This window comes from Salvelinus namaycush, chromosome 18 (assembly GCF_016432855.1).
Source record: "Salvelinus namaycush isolate Seneca chromosome 18, SaNama_1.0, whole genome shotgun sequence".
NCBI classification, from domain to species: Eukaryota; Metazoa; Chordata; class Actinopteri; order Salmoniformes; family Salmonidae; genus Salvelinus; species Salvelinus namaycush.
Genome location: NC_052324.1, coordinates 39,060,667 through 39,082,905, shown reverse-complemented (window position 1 = coordinate 39,082,905; position 22,239 = coordinate 39,060,667). Strand labels below are relative to the sequence as shown.

Sequence of the window (22,239 nt, the reverse complement as noted above, 5' to 3'; positions counted from 1 at the left end):
GGTTAACATGGGGTCAACCCACTAAACCATGTTATTTTAGCGTACAGACCTACACGGTTAACATGGGGTCAACCCACTAAACCATGTTATTTTAGGGTACAGACCTACACGGTTAACATGGGGTCAACCCACTAAACCATGTTATTTTAGGGTACAGACCTACACGGTTAACATGGGGTCAACCCACTAAACCATGTTATTTTAGGGTACAGACCTACACGGTTAACATGGGGTCAATCCACTAAACCATGTTATTTTAGGGTACAGACCTACACGGTTAACATGGGGTCAATCCACTTGTGTGCATGAATTATATATATATATATATATATTTTTTTAAAATGTTATCCCATTTTCTCCCCAATGTTCGTGGTATCCAATCGCTAGTAATTACTATCTTGTCTCATCGCTACAACTCCCGTACGGGCTCGGGAGAGACGAAGGTTGAAAGCCATGCGTCCTCCGAAACACAACCCAACCAAGCCGCACTGCTTCTTAACACAGCGCGCCTCCAACCCGGAAGCCAGCCGCACCAATGTGTCGGAGGAAACACCGTGTACCTGGCCCCCTTGGTTAGCGCGCACTGCGCCCGGCCCGCCACAGGAGTCGCTGGAGCGCGATGAGACAAGGATATCCCTACCGGCCAAACCCTCCCTAACCCGGACGACGCTATGCCAATTGTGCGTCGCCCCACGGACCTCCCGGTCGCGGCCGGCTGCGACAGAGCCTGGGCGCGAACCCAGAGACTCTGGTGGCGCAGTTAGCACTGCGATGCAGTGCCCTAGACCACTGCGCCACCCGGGAGGCCCGCATGAATTATATTTTTCAAATTGTCAAATAAAATTGAAAAAATGCCAGCGTTAAGCTCATCAAATATATCAGGTCAAAAGGACAACATGGAAGGAACGGTAGGTAAACTCTATAAAACTTACATCTAGGAAACTGACGTCGATGTGGAGATCAATGTCCACATCGTCGATGGCACCGTATTCCCTACGACAGAGTAGAAAGATGAGATGATTTCAGTTCTCTATCGTCAAATGAAGACATTTCCAGTCAGAGTCAACATGCATATTATTTAAACACGGGAGATTTAAACACGGGAGATTTAAACACGGGAGATTTAAACACGGGAGGTTTAAACACGGGAGATTTAAACACGGGAGATTTAAACACGGGAGGTTTAAACACGGGAGATTTTAACACGGGAGATTTAAACACGGGAGATTTAAACACGGGAGATTTAAACACGGGAGATTTAAACACGGGAGGTTTAAACACGGGAGATTTAAACACGGGAGGTTTAAACACGGGAGATTTTAACACGGGAGATTTAAACACGGGAGATTTAAACACGGGAGATTTAAACACGGGAGATTTCTGTCTCTTGGCTACTTTTGATATTTCAACATAGAAACGACACAAAGAGGCTGATTGTTTCATCTTGAAAACATGTTTGAAGTTGTATATCAGCATTACAATGAAAATGCATTATTCAACACAGCTACCCTTTCATATCTTATTCTCAACATAGAATGGTACAATACACGCACGCACACACACACACACGCACACACACACCCCCACACCCTCTGGAGGACCAGCTCTCTACTCTGTGATGAGTCATCCAGTAGGCCGTGCCATACACCACCAACCATACTGACCCCCCCCCCCCCCCCTCTCTGGAGGACCAGCTCTCTACTCTGTGATGAGTCATCCAGCAGGCCCTGCCATACACCACCAACCATACTGACCCCCCCCCCCCCCCCCCCCCCCCCTCTGGAGGACTAGCTCTCTACTCTGTGATGAGTCATCCAGTAGGCCGTGCCATACACCACCAACCATACTGACCCCCCCCCCCCCCCCCCTGGAGGACTAGCTCTCTACTCTGTGATGAGTCATCCAATAGGCCCTGCCATGCACCACCAACCATACTGACCCCCCCCCACCCCCCCCCCCCTCTCTGGAGGACCAGCTCTCTACTCTGTGATGAGTCATCCAATAGGCCCTGCCATGCACCACCAACCATACTGACCCCCCCCCCCCCCCCCTCTCTGGAGGACCAGCTCTCTACTCTGTGATGAGTCATCCAATAGGCCCTGCCATGCACCACCAACCATACTGACCCCCCCCCCCCCCCCCTTCTCTGGAGGACCAGCTCTCTACTCTGTGATGAGTCATCCAATAGGCCCTGCCATGCACCACCAACCATACTGACCCCCCCCCCCCCCTTCTCTGGAGGACCAGCTCTCTACTCTGTGATGAGTCATCCAATAGGCCCTGCCAGCACCACCAACCATACTGACCCCCCCCCCCCCCCCCTTCTCTGGAGGACCAGCTCTCTACTCTGTGATGAGTCATCCAATAGGCCCTGCCATACACCACCATCCACACTGACTCACCCCCCCTCCCCATTCCACAGGGATGCTGGCCCATGTTGACCCCCATGCATTCCACAGTTATGCCAGAAGTCCCTGACCAAGGCCCTTCTCCCCCGATCACTCAGTTTGGCCGGGCAGCTCTAGGAAGAGTCTTGGTGGTTCCAAACGTCTTCCATTTAAGAATGATGGAGGCCACTGTGTTCTTGGGGACCTTCAATGCTGCAGAAATGTTTTGGTACCCTTCCCCAGATCTGTGCCTCGACACAATCCTGTCTCTGAGCTCTACGGACAATTCCTTCGACCTCATGGCTTGGTTTTTGCTCTGACATGCACTGTCAACTGTGGGACCTTATATAGACAGGTGTGTGCCTTTCCAAATCATGTCCAATCAATTGAATTTACCACAGGTGGACTCCAATCAAGTTGTAGAAACATCTCAAGGATGATCAATGGAAACAGGATGAACCTGAGTTCAATTTCATGTCTCATTGCAAAAGGTATTTGTTTTTAATTTTGTATAAACTTGCAAAAAATAAATATATACGTGTTTTCGCTTTGTCATTACGGGGTAGTGCGTAGATCAATGAGGATATTTTATTTATTTAATACATTTTAGAATAAGGCTGTAACGTAACAAAATGTGGAAAAAGTCAAGGGGTCTGAATACTTTTCAGAATGCACTGTATCTTATTATTACCTGAGAGATACTGCGTGTTGTCCGTACAACTCCCGGACTGCCGCCAGATCCGCCTCCAACTGGGGGTGCTTGTGGAGCTCGCCATCAGAGTTCACCTATCAGAGAGAGACGTCAATAAATCAATGAAACGTGTTTTAAAATCCTTTTTTTCGCCCCCATCAGCAATATAGGCAAAGCTCTTCACAGTAACTTAGACCCCAAAGAGCAAAGAGAATCACAGGCACAGTGACCAGCACAAATCTCCCTAGAAGGACGATACCTAGAAAGGAACCCGACTCAGAGGGAAAACCTGAAAGGCTTCTTTTATAAAGTGCGGTTCTTTGCCCTCCCCTAAAATGTAATGATTGGACAGATCTCTAAAGAGACCCCAAAACACGACCAATCAGCTGCTAAGGACATTTTGTGCTTTTGTCTGCCAAAATCAACCTACAGCAGAACAATAATCAGTTTATACCCACTGTGCAAAACTGATTGAATCAATGTTGTTTCCACGTTATTTCAACAACTAAACTCAATGTGATGACGTTGGAAAAACTGATTGGATTTTCAAAAAGTAAAATCAGCGTAAAGGAAATTCATATTATTTTTTTTCACTCAACTTTTAAATCTAAATCCAATGACATTGTGAGTTTTTCTTTGTTAATTTCACGTTGAATTCAACCAAAATTGTATCAAAACAAGACGTTGAAATGCCATCTGTGCCAAGTGGGTATGCTTTAATCTGAACGCTCCAAATACTCGTGGAGAACAAAAAAGTTTCACTGAGAAGGACCGTCTTTGTCCCAAGTAGCACCCTATTCCCTATGTAGTGCACTACATTTGACCAGAATAGTAAAAGCCAGGGCACTACATAGGGAATAGGGTGCCATTTGGGAGACAGACTGTATAAACACCCAGCTAACTCAATGTGTCATATCCTGTTCTATTTTATTGGCCGGTTCAATTTCTGGGAGAAGCTAAATGAAATCCAATATTATCACTGGAAAATTAATGAACAAATTCTCCCTACAGCTGTCCAGACACATTAAGTCTCCTACAGCTGTCCAGACACATTAAGTCTCCTACAGCTGTCCAGACACATTAAGTCTCCTACAGCTGTCCAGACACATTAAGTCTCCTACAGCTGTCCAGACACATTAAGTCTCCTACAGCTGTCCAGACACAAACATTAAGTCCTTTAGAGCTGTCCAGACACATTAAACATGAAGTCTCCTAGAGCTGTCCAGACACATTAAACATGAAGTCTCCTAGAGCTGTCCAGACACATTAAACATGAAGTCTCCTAGAGCTGTCCAGACACATTAAACATGAAGTCTCCTAGAGATGTCCAGACACATTAAACATGAAGTCTCCTAGAGCTGTCCAGACACATTAAACATGAAGTCTCCTAGAGCTGTCCAGACACATTAAACATGAAGTCTCCTAGAGCTGTCCAGACACATTAAACATGAAGTCTCCTAGAGCTGTCCAGACACATTAAACATGAAGTCTCCTAGAGCTGTCCAGACACATTAAACATGAAGTCTCCTAGAGCTGTCCAGACACATTAAACATGAAGTCTCCTAGAGCTGTCCAGACACATTAAACATGAAGTCTCCTAGAGCTGTCCAGACACATTAAACATAAAGTCTCCTAGAGCTGTCCAGACACATTAAACATGAAGTCTCCTAGAGCTGTCCAGACACATTAAACATGAAGTCTCCTAGAGCTGTCCAGACACATTAAACATGAAGTCTCCTAGAGCTGTCCAGACACATTAAACATGAAGTCTCCTAGAGCTGTCCAGACACATTAAACATGAAGTCTCCTAGAGCTGTCCAGACACATTAAACATGAAGTCTCCTAGAGCTGTCCAGACACATTAAACATGAAGTCTCCTAGAGCTGTCCAGACACATTAAACATTAAGTCCCCTAGAGCTGTCCAGACACATTAAACATGAAGTCTCCTAGAGCTGTCCAGACACATTAAACATGAAGTCTCCTAGAGCTGTCCAGACACATTAAACATTAAGTCTCCTAGAGCTGTCCAAACACATTTAAGACAATAGAGGAGTTAATGTGTCATAATTATTTGCTTTAAAACTAGGGGTGTGTCAAGTACTCAAACAAAACGAGTATCGTAACGGATAAGGAGAATTTTCCCGAAATCCAATTATGACAAGTATTTTTTGTAATTATGAGTGCCAACACACATCTCTCTTTCACTCAAACAGTATGAAGCACTGTGTTCTCTCAACAACTATTGGCTAGTTATTCTGTCTGTCAAAAAACAGGGCGGGGGTGTCAGTTGAGTCTGCTGTAGCAATTGGATTAGAACAAGCCACTCCTCCTCTGCTCTCATTTCCCCACACAGCGAACACACGCCATGCTGTTTCGGTCACTGTCTCAGGACACAAGTCTCTCCTTCTCCAAACATCATGTAGGAATCAGAATCCATAGCTAGGTCATTGTTGTTCAAATCTAGTTACTTCCTGTCAACTGAGGCCATATGGTTGTTTTGGTCTGTCTACTTGGTGTTGTTCAGCAGGACTTCTTTGTCTTTCTGTATAATTATTCCATTCCTGACCACGTCTGTCATTGTGTTGTGATCCAAGCCCATGCTTGCTTGCTACTATTATTTCTACTGGCCCAGGCATGTTGACCGAGCGACATGTCATTACAAAATATTTTGATTTATTTTGATTGTACAAATGTTGTGGCGTAAGTGTCAGCAGAGTATCACATTTACATTAGTATTCAGACCCTTTACTCAGTACTTTGTTGAAGCAACTTTGGCAGCGATTACAGCCTCGAGTCTTCTTGGGTATGACGCTACAAGCTTGGCACACCTGTATTTGGGGAGTTTCTCCCATTCTTCTCTACAGATCCTCTCCAGCTCTGTCAGGTTGGATGGGGAGTGTTGTTGTACAGCTATTTTCAGGTTTTTCCAGAGATGTTCGATTGGGTTCAAGTCCGGGCTCTGGCTGGGCCACTCAAGGACATTCAGAGACTTGTCCCGAAGTCACTCCTGCGTTGTCTTGGCTGTGTGCTTAGGGTCGTTGTCCTCTTGGAAGGTGAACCTTCGCCCCCCAGTCTGAGGTCCTGAGCGCTCTGGAGCAGGTTTTCATCAAGGATCTCTGTGCTTTGCTCCTTTCATCTTTGCCTCGATCCTGACTAGTCGTCTCTCAGTCCCTTCGGCTAAAAAACATCCCCACAGCATGATGATGCCAACTCCAGATGTGACACTTGGCATTCAGGCCAAAGAGTTCAATCTTGGTTTCATCAAACCAGAGAACCTTTTTTCTCAGTGTCTGAGAGAGTCTTTAGGTGCCTTTTGGCAAACTCCAAGCAAGCTGTCATTTGCCTTTTACTGAGGAGTGGCTTCCTACTGGCCACTCTACCATAAAGGCCTGATGGTGGAGTGCTGCAGAGATGGTTGTCCTTCACGAAAGGTTCTCCCATCTCCACAGAGGAAATCTGGAGCTCTGTCAGAGTGAACATCGGGTTCTTGGTCACCTCCCTGACCAAGGCCCTTCTCCTTCGATTGCGCAGTTTGACCGGGCGGCCAGCTCTAGGAAGAGTCTTCCCCAGATCTGTGCCTCGACACAATTCTGTCTCGGAGCTCTACGGACTATTCCTTCCACCTCATGGCTTAGTTTTTTGCTCTGACATCCACTGTGCTTTTCCAAGTCATGTCCAATCAATTGAATTTACCAAAGGTGGACTCCAATCAAGTTGTAAAAACATACGATTACTGGTATGATGAGATCAGCACACCCCTATTTAAAACATTGGTTATGTTATTGATAAAGAAAACACTAACTACAGTATACCTACTGACATCAAGTAAACATTATCTAGGCCTACTACCATTAATGGATTTTAAGCTAGCCTGAGGCTAGTACTTTTCAGACCAGGCTAGTAGAAAACATGACATTTTGACACTGGCAAGTGACATTTTTGTCTTTTCAAATATCCTATGGCATATTTTGTACATGGGCTAGTAAAAAATGGTGGTCGACTGGCTAGAGCCCAAAATCCTTCAAATGACATCCCTGCCTTCTCCCCCATACTACTAGATCCAAAGAACATCAACCATCACTGGTATATGAAACAAGGTCCAACTCACTCTGTAATTGTTATGACAGCTTTAACATTATATCACCTAAAACCCATTTGTTTCCCTCCAATCTGGGAGGTTAATACAGAGTGTTTTATCTAGAAGCTTTTAAAGAATAGCCAATAGGGCCCATATATAACGTGTTGCTGACGTCACACGTTTCCCAAAGTGCCACCACAGGACACACACACACACACCACACACACACCACACACACACACACACAATACCCGTCAGAGGAAGATGGCCATATTACGGTGACTGACTTTGCAACGGGAGAGGCATTTAATTCTAAAGCCTGTCACACGAAACAATTTGGACTCAATTTATGTTGCAGATGCACTCTCCAAGAGACATGCCGATACACGAAGCAATTCAAACAACATGTAAATTGCATGCAACATCCAATCCTATCATACATCACACGATTTCATAAATGGATTTGTTTAGCCAAACGTTTGGTAATTGTAACAGCATCGAGACACAAAATGCTGACTGTACAATTTAGATAGCTAGCCAAAATGTTGCCCATTTTCAAACAATGTTTTACCAAGCTAGTAATGAGCTAAGCTAGCTAGCTGTAGTCATGTTGGACAATGTCAGTTGAAACTGGACAGAGAAAAGGTCTGGTTTCACTTTTAAAATGACACATTTATTGACTGCCAGACCACGTACATAAACCATGACTAGCCATGCGGTCTAGAATTTTTTTATTTATACATTTCCCATTTGGCATGTCTCTTTTCGTCGTGCTTTGCGGCACTACTGACAGCTGTGTTGGCATGACAACTGGGTCGGAGTTCAGAACGGAACGATACGACGAGTCATGTGAACTTTTTTCTGCTCACTGATTGGACATTGCATACAGACAATTGCGTGAAATAGGTTTGATTTCTATCGCTGGCGATACAATGCAACTAATTTGCAGTGAAATTGTTTGAGGGTGACACATATAGCAACCCGGATGCAAGCAACATAAATTTAGTCCAGATTGCTTCGTGACCGACGGAGGCATCAATCACAATCTTGAAACTCGCTACTCGCTACTCACAGAAACTGACTAATCACACAAACAAACTTCAGAAACTGTCGCTTTGTCACAAGAGGCCGAACAAAGTTCACCAATCAACAGTTAGGAGGAGGAAGGAAGGAGAGAGGCGGAGAGGGAGAGAGGGCAGCCGTTGCTCATCAGAACAGCCGTATATTTCCATACGGAAAGTCACTTGTGTCAGAGTTCATTTGGGTGATAGAAACGACCCACGACGGTGAATGAGGAATGAGCGTCGGGTCTCTTTCTGAGTGAGCGGACTGAAAATATAAAAGAGCTTTATATACTTGATGAGTGTAGGGCTACTTTAGGGAAATCTGCCAAGGAATCAGGTGGAGAAGTCAGGGGAGGTCTGGAGCTTTGATTTCTGGCTTCTCCTTAGAGCTGCTGGGTCCTCACTCTATATAAGGAGTTCTACTTACTTGCCCCTTGGGGGTGGTTTCCTGGACACAGATAAAGCCTAGACCTGAACTAAAAAAAATACAAATATTCTCCAAAGTGCTTTTCAGTCCAGGACTAGGCTTAATTTGTGTCTGGGGAAACATGCCCTAAGAAATCTACTGCCTCTGTAGCTAAGAGAGGGCTGAACCCTGGCGATCTAATGGACAGCAGTTGTCATGGAGATGAGGCTTGATGCTTACCTGACCTCCATAGTAAAACTCCTCAGAGTCAGCATCCCCCTCAGAGTCCTCCTCTATGGCATAGTGGCACTGGGGGGAAGTTAGACATGTTATTACACACTATTAGTTACTACACCCGTTACCACAGTTACTACACACTATTAGTTACTACACCCATTATCACAGTTACTACACCTGTTACTACACACTATTAGTTACTACACCCGTTATCACAGTTACTACACCTGTTACTACACACTATTAGTTACTACACCCGTTACCACAGTTACTACACCTGTTACTACACACTATTAGTTACTACACCCGTTATCACAGTTACTACACCTGTTACTACACACTATTAGTTACTACACCTGTTACTACACACTATTAGTTACTACACCCGTTACCACAGTTACTACACCTGTTACTACACACTATTAGTTACTACACCCATTATCACAGTTACTACACCTGTTACTACACACTATTAGTTACTACACCCGTTATCACAGTTACTACACCTGTTACTACACACTATTAGTTACTACACCCGTTACCACAGTTACTACACCTGTTACTACACACTATTAGTTACTACACCCGTTATCACAGTTACTACACCTGTTACTACACACTATTAGTTACTACACCTGTTACTACACACTATTAGTTACTACACCCGTTACCACAGTTACTACACCTGTTACTACACACTATTAGTTACTACACCCATTATCACAGTTACTACACATGTTACTACACACTATTAGTTACTACACCCGTTACCACAGTTACTACACCTGTTACTACACACTATTAGTTACTACACCCATTATCACAGTTACTACACATGTTACTACACCCATTATTACACTGTTACTACACCCATTATTACGCACTATTACACTGTTACTACACCCATTACCATAGTTACTACACCCGTTACTACACACTATTACAGCGTTACTAGACAGTGTTACTACACACTATTACAGCGTTACTAGACAGTGTTACTACACACTATTACAGCGTTACTACACTGTGTTACTACACACTATTACACCGTCACTCCACACTATTACACCGCTACTACACCCGTTATCACAGTCACTACACCCGTTACTCCACACTATTACACCGTTACTACACACTATTACAGCATTACTACACACTATTACACCCCTATACTATTACACCACCATTACACCCCTAATACATTACACCACTATTGCACCACTACACTATTACACCACTATTACACCACTATACTATTACACCACTACACTATTACACCACTATTACACCACTATACTATTGCACCACTATACTATTACACCACTATTACACCACCATTACACCACTATACTATTACACCACCATTACACCCCTATACTATTACACCACCATTACACCCCTAATACATTACACCACTATTGCACCACTACACTATTACACCACCATTACACCACCATTACACCACTATACTATTGCACCACTATACTATTACACCACTATTACACCACCATTACACCACTATTACACCACTATTACACCACTATACTATTGCACCACTACACTATTACACCACCATTACACCACCATTACACCACTATTACACCACTATTACACCACTATACTATTGCACCACTACACTATTACACCACTATTACACCACCATTACACCACTATTACACCACTATTACACCACTATACTATTGCACCACTATACTATTACACCACTATTACACCACCATTACACCACTATACTATTACACCACCATTACACCCCTATACTATTACACCACCATTACACCCCTAATGCATTACACCACTATTACACACTATTACACACTATTACACCACTACACTATTACACCACTATTACACCCCTACACTATTACACCACTACACTATTACACCACTATTACACCACTACACTATTACACCACTATTACACCACTATTACACCCCTATTACATTACACCACTATTGCACCACTACACTATTACACCCCTATTACATTACACCACTATTACACCCCTATACTATTACACCACTATACTATTACACCACTATTACACCACTATTACACCCCTATTACACCCCTATTACATTACACCACTATTACACCCCTATACTATTACACCACTATACTATTACACCACTATTCTATTACACCACTATTACACCCCTATTATATTACACAACTATTACACCACTACACTATTACACACCCATTTACATTACACAACTATTTCACCACTATTACACCACTACACTATTACACCACTATACTATTACACCACTACACTATTTCACCACTACACTATTTCACCACTATTACACCACTATTACACCACTATTACACCACTATTACACCACTATACTATTACACCACTATTACACCACTATACTATTACACCACTATTACACCACTATTACACCACTATTACACCACTACACTATTACACCACTATACTATTACACCACTATTCTATTACACCACTATTCTATTACACCACTATTACACCCCTATTACATTACACAACTATTACACCACTACACTATTACATCCCTATTACATTACACAACTATTTCACCACTATTACACCACTATTACACCACTATTACACCACTATTACACCACTATACTATTTCACCACTACACTATTTCACCACTATTACACCACTATTACACCACTACACTATTACACCACTATTACACCACTATTACACCACTATTACACCACTATTACACCACTACACTATTACACCACTATTACACCACTACACTATTACACCACTATTACACCACTACACTATTACACCACTATTACACCACTACACTATTACACCACTATTACACCACTACACTATTACACCACTATTACACCACTACACTATTACACCACTATTACACCACTACACTATTACACCACTATTACACCACTACACTATTACACCACTATTACACCACTATTACTATTACACCACTATTACACCACTACACTATTACACCACTATTACACACTATTACACCACTATTACACCACTACACTATTACACCACTATTACACCACTACACTATTACACCACTACACTATTACACCACTATTACACCACTACACTATTACACCACTATTACACCACTATACTATTACACCACTATTACACCACTATACTATTACACCACTATTACACCACTACACTATTACACCACTATACTATTACACCACTATTACACCACTACACTATTACACCACTATTACACCACTACACTATTACACCACTATTACACCACTATTACATTACACCACTATTACACCACTACACTATTACACCACTATTACACCACTACACTATTACACCACTATTACACCACTACACTATTACACCACTATTACACCACTACACTATTACACCACTATTACACCACTACACTATTACACCACTATCACACCACTATTACACCACTACACTATTACACCACTATTACATTACACCACTACACTATTACACCACTACACTATTACACCACTATTACATTACACCACTACACTATTACACCACTACACTATTACACCACTATTACATTACTCCACTATTACACCACTACACTATTACACCACTATTACATTACACCACTATTACTCCACTATTACACCACTATTACACCACTATTACATTACACCACTATTACATTACACCACTATTACACCACTATTACTATTACACCACTATTACTATTACACCACTACACATGTTGCTACACATTACATACTAATAGTCATTACATACTACCATACAGTTAACATATTTGCACACTAAACAGTTCTTACACATTACATACTATTATAGTTATTACATAATACTATACAGTTCTACACATTACATACTATTATAGTTACTACATAATACTATACAGTTACACATTACATACTATTATAGTTATTACATAATACTATACAGTTACACATTACATACTATTATAGTTATTACATAATACTATACAGTTATACACATTACATACTATTATAGTTATTACATAATACTATACAGTTCTTACACATTACATACTATAGTTATTACATAATACTATACAGTTATACACATTACATACTATTATAGTTATTACATAATACTATACAGTTATACACATTACATACTATTATAGTTATTACATAATACTATACAGTTATACATGCCATACTATTATAGTTATTACATAATACTATACAGTTACACATTACATACTATTATAGTTATTACATAATACTATACAGTTACACATTACATACTATTATAGTTACTACATAATACTATACAGTTATACACATTACATACTATTATAGTTATTACATAATACTATACAGTTACACACATTACATACTATTATAGTTATTACATAATACTATACAGTTACACACATTACATACTATTATAGTTATTACATAATACTATACAGTTACACACATTACATACTATTATAGTTATTACATAATACTATACAGTTACACATTACATACTATTATAGTTACTACATAATACTATACAGTTATACACATTACATACTATTATAGTTACTACATAATACTATACAGTTATACACATTACATACTATTATAGTTATTACATAATACTATACAGTTATACACATTACATACTATTATAGTTATTACACACTAGTTCACAATGAAAAAGTTCTCTACAAACTGATATTAAATTGCTGACGTTATAATGCTTAATGACTTGCTATGAGCCTTTATAATGTGTTATTAATCAGTGATGTACATCTCACCTGGTTCTTGTCTAGCTGAAGTTTTGACTTGATGGACAGGCAGCAGTTGGCGTCATTATTGACCCTAATCTCTGTTGACAACACACACACAAAACAATACACAGTTAGCCAGGACGTCTGTTCATCTAAGTATCTGCTATACCAACAAACAGTCTGATAAACAGAGATACAACAGCAGAGACTACAGACAGTCTGATAAACAGAGATACAACAGCAGAGACTACAGATAGTCTGATAAACAGAGATACAACAGCAGAGAGACTAAAGACAGTCTGATAAACAGAGATACAACAGAGAGAGACTACAGACAGTCTGATAAACAGAGATACAACAGCAGAGAGACTACAGACAGTCTGATAAACAGAGATACAACAGAGAGAGACTACAGACAGTCTGATAAACAGAGATACAACAGAGAGAGACTACAGACAGTCTGATAAACAGAGATACAACAAACAGTCTGATAAACAGAGAGACTACAGACAGTCTGATAAACAGAGATACAACAGCAGAGAGACTAAAGACAGTCTGATAAACAGAGATACAACAGCAGAGAGACTACAGACAGTCTGATAAACAGAGATACAACAGCAGAGAGACTACAGACAGTCTGATAAACAGAGATACAACAGCAGAGAGACTACAGACAGTCTGATAAACAGAGATACAACAGCAGAGACTACAGACAGTCTGATAAACAGAGATACAACAGCAGAGAGACTACAGACAGTCTGATAAGCAAACAAACCTGTTGCTATTCTGTGGAAGATGACAGGGATCTGGTCTCTGGTGACTAGAACTTCATCCTCCTTCTCAGAGTTTGACACGTATGTGTTGTCTGGGTTGAGAGAAGAAGAAAGGAGACATTTCATTTGGAGGCTAACTAGATAAGTGCTCATAACCCGTATACAGTTAAAGTCGGACATTGAGTCAAATACATTTAAACTCAGTTTTTCACAATTCCTGACATTTAATCCTTGTAAAAATTGTCTTAGGTCAGTTTGGACCACCACTTTATTCTAAGAATGTGAAATGTCAGAATAATAGTAGAGAGAATTATTTATTTCAGCTTTTATTTCTTTCATCACATTCCCAGTAGGTCAGAAATTTACATACACTCAATTAGTATTTGGTAGCATTGCCTTTAAAATTGTTTAACTTGGGTCAAACGTCACAGGTAGCCTTCCACAAGCTTCCTACAATAAGTTGGGTGCATTTTGGCCCACTCCTCCTGACAGAGCTGGTGTAACGGAGTCAGGTTTGTAGGCCTCCTTGCTCGCACACGCTTTTTCAGTTCTGCCCACAAACTTTCTATAGGATTGAGGTCAGGGCTTTCTGATGGCCACTCCAATACCTTGACTTTGTTGTCCTTAAGCCATTTTGCCACAACTTTGGAAGTATGCTTGGGGTCATTGTCCATTTGGAAGACCCATTTGCAACCAAGCTTTAACTTCCTGACTGATGTCTTGAGATGTTGCTTCAATATATCCACATAATTTTACTGCCTCATGATGCCATCTATTTTGTGAAGTACACCAGTCCCTCCTGCAGCAAAGCACCCCCACAACATGATGCTGCCACCCCCGTGCTTCACGGTTGGGATGGTGTTCTTTGGCTTGCAAGCCACCCCCTTTTTCCTCCAAACATAACGATGGTCATTATGGCCAAACAGTTCTATTTTTGTTTCATCAGACCAGAGGACATTTCTCCAAAAAGTACGATCTTTGTCCCCATGTGCGTTGCAAACCGTAGTCTGGCTTTTTTATGGCAGTTTAGGAGCAGTGGCTTCTTCCTTGCTGAGCGGCCTTTCACGTTATGTCGATATAGGACTCGTTTTACTGTGGAAATATATACTTTTGTACCCGTTTCCTCCAGCATCTTCGCAAGGTCCTTTGCTGTTGTTCTGGGATTGATTTGCACTTTTTGCACCAAAGTACATTCATCTCTAGGAGACAGAACATGTCTCCTTCCTGAGCGGTATGAAGGCTGCGTGGTCCCATGGGGTTCATACTTGCGTACTATTGTTTGTACAGATGAACGCGGTACCTTCAGGTGTTTTGAAAATGCTCCCAAGGATGAACCAGACTTGTGGAGATCTACAATTATTTTCTGAGGTCTTGGCTGATTTCTTTCGATTTTCCCATGATGTCAAGCAAAGAGGCACTGAATTTGAAGGTAGGCCTTGAAATACATCCACAGGTACACCTCCAATTGACTCAAATTATGTCAATTGGCCTATCAGAAGGTTTTCTAATGATCAATTAGCCTTTTAAAATTATCATCTTGGATTAGCTAACACAACGTGCCATTGGAACACAGGAGTGATGGTTGCTGATAATGGGTGTAATATGTAGATATTCCATAAAAAAATCAGCTGTATCCAGCTACAATAGTCATTTACAACATTAACAATGTCTACACTGTATTTATGATCAATTTGATGTTTTTTTTTTTTTTTCATTTTAAAATAAAAAAATAAGAGTTTTTCTTTCAAAAACAAGGACATTTCACTGTTGAATGGTAGCGTACACAGTACCAGTCAAAGGTTTGGACACACCTTCTAATTCAAAAGATATTTCTTAATTTTTACTATTCTCTACATTGTAGAATAGTGAATACATCAAAACTATGAAATAACACATACGGAATCATGTAGTAACCAAAAAAAAAAGTGTTAAACAAATCAAAATATATTTTAATATTTGAGATTCTTGAGATTCAAAGCCACCCTTTGCCTTGATGACAGTTTTGCACACTCTTGGCATTCTCTCAACCAGCTTCATGAGGAATGCTTTTCCAAAAGTCTTGAAGGAGTTCCCACATATGCTGAGTACTTGTTGGCTGCTTTTTCTTCACTCTGCGGTCCAACTCATCCCAAACCATCTCAATTGGGTTGAAGTCGGGTGACTGTGGAGACCAGGTCGTCTGATGCAGCACTCCATCACTCTCCTTTTTGGTCAAATAGCCCTTACACAGCCTGGAGGTGTGTTTTGGGTCATTGTCCTGTTGAAAAACAAATGACAGTCCCACTAAGCCCAAACCAGATGGGACGGCGTATCACTGCAGAATGCTGTGGTAGCCATGCTGGTTAAGTGTGCCTTGAATTCTAAATAAATCACTCACAGTTTCACAAAACACAGCACCCCCACACCATCACATCTCCTCTTCCATGCTTCACGGTGGGAACCACACATTTATTTGTTTAATTGAACCTTTATTTAACTAGGCAAGTCAGTTAACAACAAATTCTTATTTACAATGACGCCCTACCCCGGCCAAACCCCGACGACGCTGGGCCAATTGTGCGCCGCCCTATGGGACTCCCAATCACGGCCAGATGTGATACAGCCTGGATTCGAACCAGGGATTGTAGTGACGCCTCTTACACTGAGATGCAGTGCCTTAGATGCTGTGCCACTCGGGAGCCCTGCGTCTCACAAAGACACGGCGTTTGGAACCAAAAAAAAAATCGCAAATTTGGACTCATCAGACCAAAGGACAGATTTCCACCGGTCTAATGTCCATTGCTCGTGTTTCTTGGCCCAAGCAAGTCTCTTCTTCTTATTGGTGTCCTTTAGTAGTGGTTACTTTGCAGGATTTCGACCATGAAGGCCTGATTCACACAGTCTCCTCTGAACAGCTGATGTTGAGATGTGTGTTTGTAATATACACTGCTCAAAAAAATAAAGGGAACACTTAAACAACACAATGTAACTCCAAGTCAATCACACTTCTGTGAAATCAAACTGTCCACTTAGGAAGCAACACTGATTGACAATAAATTTCACATGCTGTTGTGCAAATGGAATAGACAACAGGTGGAAATAGGTGGTGACCACAGACCACAGACCACTTCTCAGTTCCTATGCTTCCTGGCTGATGTTTTGGTCACTTTTGAATGCTGGCGGTGCTTTCACTCTAGTGGTAGCATGAGACGGAGTCTACAACCCACACAAGTGGCTCAGGTAGTGCAGCTCATCCAGGATGGCACATCAATGCGAGCTGTGGCAAGAAGGTTTGCTGTGTCTGTCAGCGTAGTGTCCAGAGCATGGAGGCGCTACCAGGAGACAGGCCAGTACATCAGGAGACGTGGAGGAGGCCGTAGGAGGGCAACAACCCAGCAGCAGGACCACTACCTCCGCCTTTTAGCAGGAGGAGCACTGCCAGAGCCCTGCAAAATGACCTCCAGCAGGCCACAAATGTGCATGTGTCTGCTCAAACGGTCAGAAACAGACTCCATGAGGGTGGTATGAGGGCCCGACGTCCACAGGTGGGGGTTGTGCTTACAGCCCAACACCGTGCAGGACGTTTGGCATTTGCCAGAGAACACCAAGAGTGGCAAATTCGCCACTGGCGCCCTGTGCTCTTCACAGATGAAAGCAGGTTCACACTGAGCACGTGACAGAGTCTGGAGACGCCGTGGAGAACGTTCTGCTGCCTGCAACATCCTCCAGCATGACCGGTTTGGCGGTGGGTCAGTCATGGTGTGGGGTGGCATTTCTTTGGGGGGCCGCACAGCCCTCCATGTGCTCGCCAGAGGTAGCCTGACTGCCATTAGGTACCGAGATGAGATCCTCAGACCCCTTGTGAGACCATATGCTGGTGCGGTTGGCCCTGGGTTCCTCCTAATGCAAGACAATGCTAGACCTCATGTGGCTGGAGTGTGTCAGCAGTTCCTGCAAGAGGAAGGCATTGATGCTATGGACTGGCCCGCCCGTTCCCCAGACCTGAATCCAATTGAGCACATCTGGGACATCATGTCTCGCTCCATCCACCAACGCCACGTTGCACCACAGACTGTCCAGGAGTTGGCGGATGCTTTAGTCCAGGTCTGGGAGGAGATCCCTCAGGAGACCATCCGCCACCTCATCAGGAGCATGCCCAGGCGTTGTAGGGAGGTCATACAGGCACGTGGAGGCCACACACACTACTGAGCCTCATCTTGACTTGTTTTAAGGACATTACATAAAGTTGGATCAGCCTGTAGTGTGGTTTTCCACTTTAATTTTGAGTGTGACTCCAAATCCAGACCTCCATGGGTTGATAAATTTGATTTCCATTGATAATTTTTGTGTTATTTTGTTGTCAGCACATTCAACTATGTAAAGAAAAAAGTATTTAATAAGAATAGTTCATTCATTCAGATCTAGGATGTGTTATTTTAGTGTTCCCTTTATTTTTTTGAGCAGTGTATATTCCTTTACTATTTTCTCCTAACTCTACCACACCTCCCCTAATGGGAGTAAACTAATGGACAACAACACTTAGGTTTCTACTTCCAGCTTATACATACTATATACATTTTATGGACACAGTATATTTTACATGAGTCATCTTGTTGTTTTTAGTCCCACCATTCTGCTCTCCTCAACCCCTCCCATCGGTCTCTGAACACCATCCAGTCTCACCCTTCAGCTCTCCTCAACCCCTCCCATCGGTCTCTGAACACCATCCAGTCCCACCCTTCAGCTCTCCTCAACCCCTCCCATCGGTCTCTGAACACCATCCAGTCCCACCCTTCAGCTCTCCTCAACCCCTCCCATCGGTCTCTGAACACCATCCAGTCCCACCCTTCAGCTCTCCTCAACCCCTCCCATCGGTCTCTGAACACCATCCAGTCCCACCCTTCAGCTCTCCTCAACCCCTCCCATCGGTCTCTGAACACCATCCAGTCCCACCCTTCAGCTCTCCTCAACCCCTCCCATCGGTCTCTGAACACCATCCAGTCCCACCCTTCAGCTCTCCTCAACCCCTCCCATCGGTCTCTGAACACCATCCAGTCCCACCCTTCAGCTCTCCTCAACCCCTCCCATCGGTCTCTGAACACCATCCAGTCCCACCCTTCAGCTCTCCTCAACCCCTCCCATCGGTCTCTGAACACCATCCAGTCCCACCCTTCAGCTCTCCTCAACCCCTCCCATCGGTCTCTGAACACCATCCAGTCCCACCCTTCAGCTCTCCTCAACCCCTCCCATCGGTCTCTGAACACCATCCAGTCCCACCCTTCAGCTCTCCTCAACCCCTCCCATCGGTCTCTGAACACCATCCAGTCCCACCCTTCAGCTCTCCTCAACCCCTCCCATCGGTCTCTGAACACCATCCAGTCCCACCCTTCAGCTCTCCTCAACCCCTCCCATCGGTCTCTGAACACCATCCAGTCCCACCCTTCAGCTCTCCTCAACCCCTCCCATCGGTCTCTGAACACCATCCAGTCCCACCCTTCAGCTCTCCTCAACCCCTCCCATCGGTCTCTGAACACCATCCAGTCCCACCCTTCAGCTCTCCTCAACCCCTCCCATCGGTCTCTGAACACCATCCAGTACAGATTCTATTTGCCATATATATTTCAACTGTGCTGTTTCACAAAAGTTCTGAACCGATTCTCGTAGTTTCTAAAGATTATAAATGAAAGAAAGATTTTTGCTAAGAGTAATATATTATTGATTAGGACTTTTCAAAAATCACCCAGCACTGCTATTTGCAGAGTTAGCTTCAGGTAAATGTTCTAATTCTTCCACCATTCCTGAAACTGCAACCGAAAACAAGCTACAGAAGGAAAGTACCAAAACAAATGATCTAGTGATTCTGTCTCTTCGCAGCAAAATCTACAGAGCTGGGATGGTTGTATCCCCAATATATATTAACATTCTATTGGTTACAATAATTTTAGATAATCATTTAAATTGCCAAATTACGTTTTGATTCCGGCATCATATTGCGTATCAGTTCATAAACCATATGCCGTGGAATCGGTACATTGAAAATCTCTCCCCAACTATCTATATTGCACAGTTTTTAGTCGTTGTTTCCTTACCATTTTTGTTTCCTTAAATGAAACTTGTATACTCTTTTTACTTATCACAATTTTCTTTAACCAATTGGTCTTTAACGCCGACAGACAAGTTCCTTACTTTCTCCCCCTTCCATAATGCTGCTGTTAGTTGGTTGTAATTTTGAATACAGCAGATATTTTCATATATTGTTGTCAGCTCCATGTGTGACAACTCCACCAGTCTTATTGATGATGTCATTTACAAAGATTCAACAACAAAACAATTGTAAAACAAATATTACAACAAGTGATTACTTTTCTGGTGGATTAAACTGAAATTGCAACCAAATTTCTAAGGCTTGTTTTAAAAATAGCGGTATTTTGGAGATAATTTCATTTTTAAAATAACTGAAGGTGAGATGTTGTATTATGAAAAGGTTAAAAGGCCATTCTTGAACATGGGGTGAGACATTCTTACTAATCTGCTGGAGAACCAGCTCGGATTTAAGAATAACTTTGGTATGACTGAATCCTTTAGTGAGAGGTTCAATGTTTTAATATTGAATCATTTCTGCACTCTGAATTCATATTCATTATATAAATAGGCCCGATTAAATTGTGTCTGGCTTGCCATTCTAAATAAAAATGGAATATTTTATTTGTAATGTGAGAAACTCCCCAAATACATTCGGGAAGTATTCAGACCCCTTGACTTTTTCCACATTTTGTTACATTACAGCCTTATTCTAAAATGGATTAAATCATTTTTTCCCCCTCAATCTACACACAATACCCCTTAATGACAAAGCAAAAACTGTTTCTGATTTTTTTGAACAAATTATAAAAAATAAACTGAAATATTACATTTACATGAGTATTCAGACCCATTACTCAGTACTTTGTTGAAGCGCCTTTGGCAGTGATTACAGCCTCAAGTCTTCTTGGGTATGATGCTACAAGCTTGGCACATCTGTATTTGGGGAGTTTCTCCCATTCTTCTCTGCAGCTCCTCTCAAGCTCTTTCAGGTGGAATGGGGAGCGTCACTGCACAGCTATTTTCAGGTCTCTCTAGAAATGTTCGATCCTGTTCAAGTCCGGGCTCTGACTGGGCCACTCAAGAACATTCAGAGACTTGTCCCGAAGCCACATCTTCGTTGTCTTGGCTATGTGATTAGGGTCGTTGTCCTGTTGGAAGATGAACCTTCACCCCAGCCTGGGGTGCTGAGTGCTCTGGAGCAGGTTTTCATCAAAGATCTAACATACTTTGCTCCGTTCATCTTTCCCTCAATCCCGTCTAGTCTCCCAGACCCTGCCATTGAAAAACATCCCCACAGCATGATTCTGCCACCACAATGTTTCACCGTAGGGATGGTGCCATGTTTCTTCCAGATGTGACGCTTGGCATTCAGGCCAAAGAGTTCAATCTTGGATTCATCAGAACAGAGAATCTTGTTGTTGATGGTCAGAGTCCTTTAGGTGACTAGGGATATCATGTGCCTTTTACTGAGGAGTGGCTTCCGTCTGGCTGCTCTACCGTAAAGGCCTGATTGGTAGAGTGCTGCAGAGATGGTTGTTCTTCTGGAAGGTTCTCCCATCTCCACAGAGGAACTCTGCAGCTATGTCAGTGTGACCATAGGTTCTTGGTCAACTTCCTGACCAAGGCCCTTCTCCCCTGATTGCTCAGTTTGGCCGAGCGGCCAGCTCTAGGAAGAGTCTTGGTGGTTCCAAACTTCTTCCATTGAAGAATGATGGAGGCCACTGTGTTCTTGGGGACTTTCAATGCTGCAGAAATGTGTTGGTACCCTTCCCCAGATCTGTGC

At 42.5% G+C, this 22,239-nt stretch overlaps 1 protein-coding gene across 1 annotated transcript in view; it reads right to left on the bottom strand.

Annotated features, from left to right (window-relative positions):
- LOC120063425 (protein mono-ADP-ribosyltransferase PARP8-like) overlaps positions 1-22,239 on the bottom strand; it is an 88,537-nt gene that overhangs the window by 32,527 nt on the left and 33,771 nt on the right. Inside the window, exons 4-8 of the mRNA XM_039013795.1 lie at positions 14,396-14,485; positions 13,648-13,718; positions 8,868-8,936; positions 3,079-3,173; positions 933-993 (exon numbers count right to left, since the gene is read on the bottom strand). Coding sequence (XP_038869723.1) covers positions 933-993; positions 3,079-3,173; positions 8,868-8,936; positions 13,648-13,718; positions 14,396-14,485 — 386 coding nt within the window. The remainder of the gene's footprint in view (positions 1-932; positions 994-3,078; positions 3,174-8,867; positions 8,937-13,647; positions 13,719-14,395; positions 14,486-22,239) is intronic.